This window comes from Larus michahellis, chromosome 1 (assembly GCF_964199755.1).
Source record: "Larus michahellis chromosome 1, bLarMic1.1, whole genome shotgun sequence".
NCBI classification, from domain to species: domain Eukaryota; kingdom Metazoa; phylum Chordata; class Aves; order Charadriiformes; family Laridae; genus Larus; species Larus michahellis.
The window spans coordinates 122,984,688-122,998,392 of NC_133896.1; the positions used below are offsets into that span (position 1 = coordinate 122,984,688).

A 13,705-nucleotide genomic window follows, 5' to 3' on the forward strand; every position below is an offset into this window, starting at 1 on the left:
AATGTAACAGGCTATGAGTAATGCACGCTACAAATGAAAACAGTGGGAAGAAAGCTTGGAAGAAGTCTGTTTCTATTCAGTATTTGTAGACTTAAAGCATATATTGCATAATTTGAAATGAAAGATTCCTCCAAACAATGGCATTGATAACCGTTATTCTTTGATAGACAAAGTAATCTTTCTTGGCATAAACTTTCTTCCATCAAATAGCAATCAAATTAAAGGAACATCCCTATAGTCCTGAGGAAGTCACTAGGCCTGTCTTTAAACCCTCTCACCTTCACTGCTTTTTGGTTATCTTTTTCACTTCTAAAGTTAGGACAGGGAAAAGACTTCAGTCATTAAAAAAATTATTTTACATTTAAAATTCTCTTTGAGTCTGTATTATACTTTCTTAGGACAGGATGTTGATGAGTTTTCCCAAACCATGCAAAAAGAGTACTTACATCATATATTTCATATAGAGCAAATATGTAGTTTGTAAAACAGCGACAGAAAGATAAGGGGCGCGAATTATTTTCCATGTGATTTGCTAATCAAACTTAACAAAAAGCCTCTGTTTCCCCTAGCAGTGCTCTCCCCAGGACAGCCTGCCAACCTGAGAGCCCTAGCTGTGAACTGTTTGGTGGAGTCAAAAGAAATCTCATTAAGGACGTTTCTCTCCTTTTACCTGAGGCCGTGTTTGTTTTAGGTAAGTATTCTTTGGGAGTTAAGATAAAGGAGGGGCTGAAAGGCCCAGGCAAGCGCCCAGCCTGCTACAGGCTTTAGACCATCAAATGCCATGGAGGGTGCAGCTGTGGGTCTCCCGCTCCAGGCTGCAGCGGGTCCCATCTGCCATCACTCCCAGGGCACCCGGCGACAGCAGCGGCACCCGCCCCAGCCGAGGGAGCCCCCAGAGAGGTAAGGCAGGTGCAAGGAGACTTTTTTTCTGCAGCCTTCCTTTCAAAACTCCAACTGTAAGTATCATTTGAATGTAACAATTTCCTCATTGGATTAGACAACGGAAAACAATTTTCAACTTCAGAAGTAAAGGGCAAAATATGTTTCTGAAAACATTTCAGTTGGAACAGGTGTTTTATTCGTTTTGCCAATATTTTATCCTTTTCATTCAAATATTTCAGAACTTACTTATAAATGGAAGTAAATGAAAATTAAGGTTGTGATAACCAATATTTTTTTTTTTTAAGTTTTTTTACCTTTTATATCTGAAAGCACTTTCCTATTTCCCAGTCTGTATGGATCTGTTACACAGTGGCAGAGATGGAAAGTACTGTTAGAACGAGCACCCATAATTGTAGTCCCCCTCACCAAACAAAAGGCAGACATAGCATCCACCACTGCATATGCTCTCTTAAGCTAATTAGATCAGATTGCCCATGTCAGTTTAATGCTGGAGTTGCTTACTCAACAAATAACCAGCCACTCAATGACGACATGGAGTCTGTATTTAGACATACTGTCAGAGAGGGTGGGTTACTTTTTATTTCATAGCAGTGCTGCATAAATTAAAAGATTTCAGTATTAATTACATCATCATTTGGAGTTCAATGCAGTCACTTGTTGTGAAATCTTAAAGGAAAATGACACCTTAGTTAAAAACGTGCAAGCCATTGTCTAGTTTGTTTAATCAGATCGTAGACAGAAGACAGACTAATATTGCCATAGAAATCAGATTTATCAAATCAAAATGTGTTGGAAAAAAAATCATGTTATTTCAAAAGATACCAGCACAATCTAACAAAAGGAGCTGTACTGTATGGATATTACGCCAAAGAATTAACAGTGGGAGCGCTATTCTATCTTAATCTTTCAGCAGCCCTGCTTTATGGAGGCCCTGGGTGCTCACAGCAAGAGACGGTGAGATGACAGAGAATCAACAAATGGTGAGACCAAATTCTGGAGAAAATAATCCTTACAGAAAACAGGTGCAGAAATTTAAACTATTTGAACACAGGAAGTGAGGCTTGGTCATCTAATAACTTGTTCTTTAAAACATTTCTTCAGTGTTAGAAAATACAGTTCAAATTACAGTGGTCTGTTCATGACAATGGTTAAGAGTATCTCTAATTTTCTATCAGATATAGAATCATTATCAGTTCTTAAAGAGCTGCAGAGAGCACTGCTTACTCAAAACAACCCTTAGTTTAACAGCAGTTTTTATTTGCTTAATGATAAAAATAAGAATATCCTCAGTTTGAAATTTCCAGGCCTAGTGTGTATGTGATATTTTGTATATAGAGGGGGCTTGAGGGAAAATGAGTTGAAATCTAAAAAATATACTTTCAGGTGCACAATTTTATTGATTGTTTTTTTGGGAGGGATGTTGCTGTAGCTAAACCAGCTAGGAAATCAACCAAAAATTGGATTTTAAAGTCGCTCTTACTGACAAGTGCCTTTGAAAGGTACCGTGATTATTAATTTTACTTATTCATGTAGGAAGATTTGTTAGGCTCAAAGAACAAAAATAGAGAGATTGAAGCACATTCAACATAGGTCCCGATGCTACAAACTTTAAAAAATATATTGAAATAGTGCTACTCCCGTGCTTAGTTTTAGGCACCTGTGTGAGTTTTTGCAGCATCTGATCCATAGTTGCATCTTCACCTATTTACCAAAGGCTCAGCAGGTTAATACAACAACTGTCCTTAGTGGAAGCCTTGAAATACTCACAATTTCTACTATATTCTAACATGTGCAGCACCTTTTTACCTTGTACTTTTTGTCTGCTGAAGGTGGAGGTTGTAACTGTACAGATCTGAGGGAGTGCCACACTCCTCCCAGCAGGTGCCTTGGGAAAGTCTGAGGAAGAAAGTCTTTCCCAGCAGCGTTCCAGGCTTTGCCAGAGGCACCTGTAAATTTGCTAAGGATGAGAGGAGTCTTACTGCCATGAGAGTACATGCTTACAGTGATGATTTTAAGAAACTAAGGTTTCTGAAATCAGGAAGTTGTGATTTATTACTGATGTTATGTTTTTGTAAAAAATTTTATTCAACCAGCTCAAAAGTTTTAATTCACACTTGGGCTTCTGCCCACTTGTGTGAGAAAAACAAACCATATATGAAGTTTACCACACTGATGCTAAGAGCCTGGCATTGTTTCAAGCCAAATACAACTGAAATAGTTGGTTTCACTTTGTTAACATTTCTCCTTCCTGCCAGAGGCTTCTCAGATCCTTCTCATCCACACCTTATGACCCATCCACGCTGCTTCAGCACTCTAGATGTAGCTTGGGACCTAATGAGGGCTGAAGGAGGGCTTTTGGAGCCCTTTCATATGCTTTTTAACAGGGTGATGACAACTGAGGAAAGATGCTTGGATACTTTGTGTGGTACATAGGTGGGAAGAGGTGCTCACTGACACACACGCCTACATCCCACAGCTATGGAAGGCAAGAGCTATCTTCTTCAGCAAAGTTACTGAGGTTTCTAGCAGAAGGCCTTCCAAGATGGGTTGAGCACAATGTTTTTGCTAGTTAGTTGCATGCTGGATACTTTTATTTTCTGCAGCGTATACATACAAATGCCAATACTTTACAGATCGGTAGACACTCCAAACACTGGAGAGTGAAGCAAATAAAAGTTTCAATATCCTCTATGTAACAAAAAAAAAATGTTTAGGAATATACATATAAGAATCTAACTTGAGAAACTGAAACATGCAGAGCTAAGCACTAAAAAATAAAAGTACTGTTAAAAAATTTAAACTAATAATTTTACTTCTATTACCAGGACCATGTGTTACAATATACCAAATAGTTACCTATACGTTATATACTTTTCTTTATATAAAAAGTAACACTTTTCCTAGTACCTAAATTCAAATATGTCATTATCTATGCCTGAAGAAAAGCCGTGAAAAGTAATTTAGTTACTATTGCCATATCTACAACATAATACAAATTAACACTGAACATTTTCAGCTGTATACAAACTGAGTTAAATTTTGCAATTAATTGGCTTTTATCAGAATTGCTTTTCAGAAATGCTGTATTATAGTCTGAAAAGAAAAAAGCATATAATGTATGTTTAATCAATACATGTTATTACATGTATAATTATTAAAACTCGATATGTATTCCAAAAAGTAGACAATATAAAATACAGGTCAATAAAGATAAAAAAGACTATTTCAATTTTAATGTAAATATGAAAGGAGAAAAATAACATGCGGTATTTAACACAGATATTATGATCACATCTAGAATGTTCAGCCAGATCAGGAGTCCATTTTACTAGGTAGTGTGGAAACAAAGTAAATGAGTCTCCTGATTAAACACAAAAAACCTCAACAAAACCGTAACAGCCTGAAGACAAATCATTTTGGCTTACAGGACAAACAGGCAGGTACAAGAGAAACAGGCCAACATAAAAGGTACAGAAAGAACGTGATAGGACCCCTTGCTCAGTCTGTAGCCCAAGGGCTTTTGGGGGCCCACTAAAATATCCATGCTGAAACCTCCTTCCTCAGAAAGACAGATGAATTGCTCTGACAGTGGCAGAAGTCTTCTTTGTCTGTGTGTAGCAGAAGGCATGGTTTCTAGCTTCTGGTCTCTAGAAGTTCTATCATAGCAAACCTAAATTTTCCTATTTTATGCACCATCCTAACAGGATTTGTATCATTAACATTTGCAAATTATTGGGGTTTTTTATTGACCTTAATTTGAAGGAATTTATTCTGTGATAAATTTAATTTTTATATTTAAGATGTATTTTTGTTAACTACGCTGTTGTATCAAGAATACGTACTTTTTTATCACGGTTTGCATAGAAATATGAGATGCCAGTTGTCTCTTGATTTTACTGTTTGGACTTTCAATACGCTTGTGTGATCTTTGATTACAATTAAGCTTGCTGACTTGAACATTCCAAATCCAAACTGCTGGTTAGTGTGGTTGAAGAGGTATTTTATAAAACCCTAACCTCCCAATCCTTTAAACTGATTGAAAATCCTTTTTTTTCACAATCACTGAACTTCCATTTGATGCTGTAGCCCACTAGTCGCTATAAATATTCCGTAAGAACTTAAGCAAAGTGTACAGCTTCATGGCTTTATGGCTCAAAAATGTACAAGTTCAAATGCTTTGTTAAATGTGCAGCTATTGGCAGACTGTGGGCACGTATATTCTCTGAAGTACACTTAGAATAAAACAACATGCAGCACAGCAAACAAAGCAACATTACTGTAGAATTTTACCTTTACCTGTAAAAAAAAATAGTGAAATCTTCATTTTTAGCCTATTCTAAATAACAAATGTGTCTCTTTACAGTCAGAACTGGATGGTCAACTAGTAAAGTTTAGATCAAAAGGAGCCCTGGGGTTTCAACATCCAGTGAGGTGAGTGAAATCCTATCACTTCATACAGGAAAAGTGACATCTTCCAAGACAAGACATATTCCTTCTCAGGAGAAGTATCAGTTTGACTCTGGAGTATCTTTTTAGTAATGCAGTTTAGCTACTCACCATACTCCACAATTTTTATCCCTCCACAAGGAAAGATGCCCAGGCTGAACAGAACCTGAAACAATATGAGAAATAATGAAAAGAAGAAAAAAGTAATCTTAAAAGAAACAATGCTCTTCTGCCTCATCTAATTTATATTTGTATTTATTGATATAATAACAAGCCCACAAAGCCCAAATAATTAATGTGAACAGCTGCTAATGGAATGTGACTTGTTACAGATCTGTGCCTTGAGGTTGCTTAAATTTGCTCTTGAATAAAAGTTGAATTCCAGGTAAAGATTTTCCTGTGCTTGGGGGATTTATAAGGGTTTTCACCAACATTTGGATGCTTCAAGGCTTAATGATGTAGAAACTCCTAGTTTGGACTTTTGTTTAGAGGAGGAAAATTAATGGAATATCCCTCTTCTTCACAAGCACTTGTTTTTATAAAAGTTGAAGAAGCTTAAATTCTGCGTCACCTTTATCACTGTCAAATTCAATTGCAAACTGTCCAAAGTGGACCCAAGAGGAAGACAGGTACATACATATGCAAACAAAAACACAGGAGTTTTGCTTTAGTGGGAAAGCTGGTGAAAACCTGAAATGTAAATTGAGACATTTATGATTTCAATACAAAACAATATAAATTTTGAAATAAATCTCTCCCAGAGTATACTCCTCCTCCTCCTCCACCTGGAGACATAAAATCCACTAAGATTAACCTCTGTGCAACAGGCAACCCACCCCAATCTTAACTTGGTGTCTTAATCTTAATTCCAGAATCCCAGAACATTCCTCGAACTTCCCCCGAGCTGCATGGGACACTTCCATTCTAAACTGTGCTAAAACCCAAACTAAACCATCTTAAGCACGCATCATTGCTCTGCCAAGAGTTTATCAGGGTGGGACCCTAGATAAATCCAATGCACAATATGCCCAAAGCAACTGAGGTAACTTAAAATCAACAGTACCTTTTAGTTAGCAACTTTTATTTTAAAAGACAAGGAACCCTAGGATTTTTCTCTCTCCAAATAAAGATAAAAATAGGTTTTAATACTCAAGCTAGCTTAGCTGGGAAAGCATTGCACAGTTTTACTTTTTATCTTAAAATATGTTTTCTTATTAGACTCTATTTACCCAAGTCCAAATCCCAAAAGTTTCTCAATAACATCGGAGAGAAGGTTCTGGCGAGTTTTCCAGTACAAGCTACAATTCACTTCTACAATGATGACACAGACTCTGAGGAAGACGAAGAAGAAATCAGTTCAGCCTAATAATGAACAGTGGTCAGCCTTCAACAAAAGCAAAATAAAAATTAAAAAATCAAGAGATAAAAAAAGAACTGTCAGAAACGTATGGACTAACATCTGACTGATCAAAGAAATACATCAAAGCTCAAAAGAGAACTATTTATAACTATCTTACCAAGAAAAATGAGTCAATGCAACTGGAAATGAAGAGGAAATCCTTTTGTGTTTTGAGAGACTTTTAAATGAAACCCTGAAGCTGAACAAAAAAATATAAGGTTTAAATCAAGTTGGCTTAAGTAACACGGATTAGGAACATGAAGAACACTGTACTTAGTTACTCACTGTTTTTTACATTGCAGTCCTGATAAAATGAAAATAGAATTGATTATGAAGTAAAATAATATAATATACAGCCCCCAAATAACCCAAAGGCTTTGAAACACAATGTTTGAATTTAAGCTAGAAATTACTTAAAATGCAAAGACTATTGCTTATTAGCTCCATGGGGCATGTTTATTAAATGATGTATGCCAGATTGACCTAATCCATTTCCAGTATAACTCCCTGTCAAGACAAGTTCTAAATGTCAGTTGTGATATTTTCTGGGGTCCTGTCATTCTGTTATTATCGTATTTCCCCCCTGTAATCAGAAAAGTGCCTTTTTGTCAGTCAAAAAACAAGTCAGCCTTGATTAAAAACTATGATTTAATTTAAGGACACATTAAAACATCCATTATGTGCTACCTTTTTGTCTTCACTACGATATTAAAATCTCATTTCTAGTACACTTGAATCTATGATTTTAATATACCTGACTAGATTCCCATCTAGTGGGGTTTGAATATGTATCTTACTACCTTGATATTTCTTTTAAATTGATGTTCAGGAAGACTTAAGTTACCAATTTGCATAAGCGCCTTTGTGTTATGTACAATGTAGACACTTACATTCCAACACTGTTATTCCACTAGCAAAAACTCCTTTTTCAGTACAGTTTATTTCATTCAGAAAATTGGTATAATCTGTTCTGGTTAACCTTTTGTCTGCATAAATTTTGTATGCTCAGAGAGTTTGCCAGTACTTGTCTTGCTATGCCAGCATTTTTTAATTAGCTCAAAGATTAGCTATTTGGCCCCACTATGTTTCAGAATTACTATGCTTCAAGTATCTTATCTCTAACCCGAACTGCCATAGTTTCCCCAGAGACAAGGCAAAGGCAGAATCCAAGAGTCTTGACCTTTTCTACACTACTGTTGGTGGTGTAGATAAGGTCAGACTGTTGTAAGAATCACCTAAAGTGTCTGTCAGGTCTTCCTCTTAGTACGACGTACTGTCAAAGTGATAGCGTAAGTCTAGCAAATTAGGCAATGAATGAACATACTAGAATGGAAGATTTTTTAAAAATCTCCATTCACAAACTAGAAAGTGGACTGATAAATTAAATTCGCACAAGGAGACAGCATCCTATAATATATGGAATTACAAGAACTAGTTAAATTGTAAACACTGGTGTGACACATGAAAATTCAGTTTTTAGATTTCACTCATTTGTCATCTCCACATCTTCACTTCCCAACATACAGAACTAAAATACAGACATTTTAAAGGTCTTTCACTTTTCTCACAAGATTATTTACTAAAATTATTTATGCTGCAGCTTCGTTGTTGTTCAGCCTGTAGAATAAACAAACAGAAAAGCATACAAGATTTAAAAGGTCAGTGATGACGTATTGCCTACAATGGTCAAATTACTGTACATTAAGCCTCAACTTCTTCCTTGCAAGAAGCTCTAGTCTCCATCAATGCTCAGCTCAGTTCACGCTCAAATTTTGGAGTTCTGCCCTTACCTTCGAGTCCTGAGCAGGGCTTTTTCTCACCTTTTAAGACACCTCTGTGTGCTGCCTTTTTTCTCTGTGCTATGACACAAACCAACCCGGTTAGTGCTCAATTGCTCAGGCCCTCATTGAGGATTACTGGAATCTGGAGGGACGTGTTGAGGGAACCATCTCCATCCCCTATGGAAACAGTGGTTACCACGCAATCCCCACACAGCACAGTGCTCCCTAACACACACACTACGCTGAAGAGCCATTTGCCTCACACAGATATTGTCACCATTTAAGGATCCATTATGCAAAAGGAACACTCTGTAGGTTCTTCCTTGCTAGTTCTTACCTTCCTATTGAGACCACGCTGCCCGTTACTACTTCCTCCTCCTTTACAGCTTCTCTGCCTGCCCTGCAGATGCCCAGCAGTGGACTGTGGTTACTCTTTAGAAAAGTATCAGATGAAACCAGCGCGTGCTTGTGGACACAGATGCCCCGCAAGAGCTGGTGTTGCTATTATTGCAGGAAAGCAATGAGGAACTAATATCTGCGGGACCGCGTGACATAAATGGAGGTCAGCTTCAGTTGCAACTGAGACTGATCTTCCTGCATTACGAAGAGGTTTTGAGCTGGAGGGACTGGCATGGGTGGGACTACGTATTGACACTGAGGACTGGTTATTGACTCCAGACGTGAATCTTCAAAAGCTCTATCTGAAAACGCAGTAACTGCATCCTGGATGACCAGCAGAAGTTACCCTGTTTTTGGAAAGACAGAGCTTTTGAAGATCTGCGTCTGGGGTTAATAACCAGTCCTCCACATCAACACATCATCTTCCAGGCACTCACTCCATTTGCGTGCAGCTTTGTTATCCTGTACCATACTCTCACCAGCTGGTAGTCAACCAGTCTGGAGTGGCAAGTGGCTCACTCAGATGTGTGAAAAAGCCTCCTGGACTTTCTGGCAGCAGCATACCAGACCACCACCAGGTTCTAAGTTGATTTTTGGTTGGTGAAGTCTACTGAATACTTTGAGAAATGGAAAGCATTGGTTTCAGTGTACTATTTTTCAGGAGTGTTGGCAAAGAACCTTTGGCAGGTAGGAGCTACAGATGGGGTAACTAGTAAAACAACACAAGAGAACAGATAGAGTGTAGACAGTAGCCATACATACTAACAGAACTACCACATCAATACTGGATGGGGCATCTTATTCCAAGTTTCCTGGTAATGTGTCCAGGCAGAATCTGAACATTTTGAACTTGTCCAGAATTTCCAGACCTACAGCAAACCAAGTGGGATGGTAGCTCCATGAAAAACATTCCTAGGCAGAAAAGATGAGCTGTTTTAGACAAATGCTGAAGGTTTGGAAATCACAGACAAGCGGGCACTGAAAAAATGCAGATCAACTACCCAGAATGTGAGCCATAATCTGATGTACCCTAGAAAATTATATTTGTACTTAAATTAATGCAATAAAGCCGGGGGGGGGGGGGGCGGGGGGGGAGGATTATCGAGTATACAGATTACACAAACAACAAAACAGATCAGAACTTTTCAGCCTGGGAGACATGACTGAGTATATAAACACAGTCTTTAACATCTTGAGTGGCTTGGAGATGGCAGAGAATGATTGCACATCAAATGAAAATAGTGAGCAGCGAGTTTAAAACAAAAGGAAGCACTTAACCCAACTCGTGATTACGCTGTGATGTTGTTGAAACTAAGAGTTTACCTACTTACAAAAAGTAAATGAAAGATTTTCTTAAGAAAAATGCAGAGATACAAGATCTGGCTTAGAAGTTTCATATTGTCGCAGGCTGGGGAAGCATTCTGGGAAAACATTACTAGCTTTTTGCCCTAATCTTTGCTCTTACTGTTATGGCAGGCACTCTTAGCCAGTGTTGGAGGCAGGATATCAGCTATTTTTATCTTTGGTCTCCCACAAAACAGCCATTTTAATACTTGTAAATGTGCTACATCCTGGATGCATCAGATGCAGATTTAATGACATAAGCAAGTGCTGTTAGAAACCCACACCTCTGGAACAGAAGTGTGTTCTTCAAGACAGCACAACAGACACCAATATTGGAAAAATACAATTGGATAATGGATGAGAGTCTTACCAAAGGCTGTTAGAAACATCAAAACAAATCATCTTGCACAGCTGCTGAAGTCTGACAACATTGTATTGGCCTAAACTGATTCGATTTCTCAGACTCTGCTGAGAGACATTCCATTTGGTTTCCCCTGTATTGTCAAATTCCATTTTCAAATTAAGGGAATATGACTGTACTATTTACCTGATTGGCAATATTTAACTACAGTCATTAGAGAAAGCCAAAACTGTATTACCCTTTTTCTGTCAAGACAACATTCTTTTTGTCAAATAACTGTCTTTTCATGTTACAAAATCAACATACCCTTATTTGCACACTTAAATAAAATATGCATTGAGATTTCTTACCAGTTTGTTAATAATTAAGAGAAGACTAAAAGTGAACTAATATAGTATCTCTCTCAACCAACTGCAGCTAACTTTCAGTTTTCTGTTCTAGTTTGTTACCTCATCTGTGATTTGACCTTGCTAAGTTTTCAGTGACCTTAGAATCATCCATCATTTACAGGAAAAAGATAACAAAGCATCCCCAAAGAATGAGTTTATCACAAGTTTACTACTTCAAAGACAAGATTAGAAACAGTATTTTACAGATTAAAACGTTGGCTCAGGATTTCTGTTCCACAGAACTTCCCTTAGCGGTTCAACAGCTGTAACATTTCCAGCAAATGCTACCTTTCGATTTCCATTGTTTAAAATTATGACAGTAAAAGAACAAGCTAATGTTCCATTGGTACATGAATGCTGGAGAGGTATCTAGACAGTGTCTACAATTTTGTAGACACTACTGTGTGTACACGTGTGAAAAAATCAAAATTAAAGTATGTTCATAAAACAGAATTCTACTTCTAAACTCTTTTAAGACAAGCTCTTGAAGGATACGTATATCCATGGGAAGCATATCCTTGCATGACATTAAAGTTTGTTGAGTGTTCTTTCCAAATATGATGCAGTAATAATTTGGATAAAGAGAAACAGACCTGTTCTGTTTTTTCTAAGCTACATTTATACCGAGAGAATGACAACAGTAGCAGGACTAAATTGCCACAACCGAGAAAAGGCAGTCTTCACAATAGCAGTTTTATGAGCTCTGGAGACAAAATCCATCGAATTCACTGAAACATCTACCATTTAATTACACCCCATAAAATTCTGATTTCCAGACTGGATTAATCTATCAGCTGCTTTTAGCAAAAGGCTGAGAATTAAGCTGATACATAAACTGCACAGCATACCAACAAAATTTACTTTGGCAGTCCCTCCAAATCTCTCTTTGTTCTGGAAACCCGCAGAACAAGACTAAATGCTTCCAAAACTTTCTCCTCAGAATACGGTTCAATTCATGAATAGAGGTAGAGATACAAAAAACCCCATTCATCTCAGTTGGTTTAGAGCTGACCGGAAATCTAACAGTACAGCAGCAAGCAGGATTTTGCATTAAACATTTTAGTCACTCAGACTCAAGTGCCCACGGAAAAGGTACATTATGGAACAAAACGTATTTACACAAAATCATTTATTAACTATTCTGCTTGTAAGTCAGAAATACTTTATCATTTACACCCACAAATGAAACTGAAGTTCACACAAACTGCCTGGTAAAGAAATCAACTATTTGAAAAGTCTTTTTCAGAAGAGCTTCAGTGGTGAGTTTCTCATTGTACCTCTAGGTGGGAGCTTTGGCATGGATGTGAATTAAGCATAAGAGAAACACTGTACTAGGGCAAAGATCTCATAGCTTCTTATCACTCTTATAAAACTGAATTGCTACAGATAGAGACAAGGCATTGATTTGTTAACACCTTCCTGGGACAGAAGCTGGAGCAGGGGAGAAGAGGAAGAAGAGTCGAACACTATTTAGGCTACCTCACCATTACCTCCATTCTCATATTCAATTTTTGTCAGAGGTGGAAAGTTCACTGTTTCTACAGTTACAATCTCTTCTCTTCATTAAGGTTATCTTTTCGGCCTAACTTTTCCTCATTTAACTTATAGTGTCTTAAGGCCCACTAAAAAGAACAACAAAACCTATTAGTACTACTTTACCACCATCCTTCCTTGCATACGCTTTATTTGACGTTGGTGGTAGAGTTGAATTTTTAATGTTTATAGACCACCTAGCACAGAGGTGTACCCATGAACAACCGGAGTACCAGAAAGAGATCTAGACTGTGGAACTAAAGCATGCATACATTTTCCCCGCTCCCACTCGCAGAAAAGCTGCAGGCACACTACGTGCCTTGCAGGCAACATGAGCCCTCCTGATTTAGGCCAATTTCAAACTTTACGGAAATGTTGTCTGCAGCAACAGTGTAAACATTTAATATTACAGCTTTCTGACTTATATGAGAGAGTCTTTGCTTGTACTTACTGAATTTCTGCCATTAAAAAATCTAGACTAATATAATTTGTTACTCATATTTCAGCCTATTCTACACACACACCCCTGTCACAAACAACGATATTTTAAGATCATCAATCAAATCAAGCTGACAGCATTCCCTAGTATGCTCAAAATATTTTTAAGATGGCCTGTACATTTCAGAATGCTTTAGGTAACAGCAAAAGTATACCTGTGTATCTCAAGGAGGAAGACAACTCCATTTTACTACTGCTGAAACAAGTGTTTTCACTCAGCATTGCTTCCTGCAAGGACATCACTCTCATGCCTACAAACTGAAATAGCACGCGAGATGCCTCGTTTCTTTTTCTTTCTTTTTCTTATTTCAGTCATCCTATCTGTAGGAACAGCAAACACACACACAAAATTGTGCTAACTTTTTGCTCATATGTGCCTGCATATTTTAATCCTTTATACCTTTGAACTTCACAACAGAGCATTTACCTCTTTCACTAAGGCTCCCTGTTAATTTAAATTAAAGTGGCAAAATACTTCTGTTAATGCTTACATCAAAAATGAAATCATGTGGATACACAAAGAATTTAGCTCTTCTGCTGCTTCATCTGCATACATTTGTGCTGAAGCCTCCAAGCTGTATTGAAGCTTATGGCATTCAATACAGTGCAATGCAAAAGACTAAAATCCAAGATAGCTTCCCTTTTTGTATCA

The 13,705-nt window shown here is 37.5% G+C and overlaps 1 protein-coding gene and 1 long non-coding RNA gene across 3 annotated transcripts; one reads left to right on the top strand and one right to left on the bottom strand.

The window, feature by feature from the left end:
* Nucleotides 1-700: 700 nt before the first annotated feature.
* RIPPLY3 (ripply transcriptional repressor 3) lies at nt 701-7,476 on the top strand. Of its 2 annotated transcripts, none has more exons than XM_074601916.1 (4): nt 701-900; nt 1,814-1,883; nt 5,267-5,334; nt 6,568-7,476. In XM_074601916.1, exons 1-4 carry the CDS (start codon nt 782-784, stop codon nt 6,713-6,715), a joined length of 405 nt encoding a protein of 134 aa, XP_074458017.1. In that variant the 5' UTR covers nt 701-781; the 3' UTR covers nt 6,716-7,476. The 2 variants fall into 2 exon arrangements, with proteins under 2 accessions (XP_074458017.1, XP_074458027.1); XM_074601926.1 differs by lacking the exon at nt 6,568-7,476 and adding an exon at nt 6,222-6,537.
* LOC141748997 (uncharacterized) lies at nt 3,479-6,680 on the bottom strand. The gene is made up of 3 exons (XR_012589192.1): nt 6,579-6,680; nt 5,461-5,515; nt 3,479-4,511 (listed from the first exon to the last, which is right to left on the bottom strand). It is a non-coding gene; the product is annotated as an uncharacterized LOC141748997 (long non-coding RNA).
* Nucleotides 7,477-13,705: the final 6,229 nt, after the last annotated feature.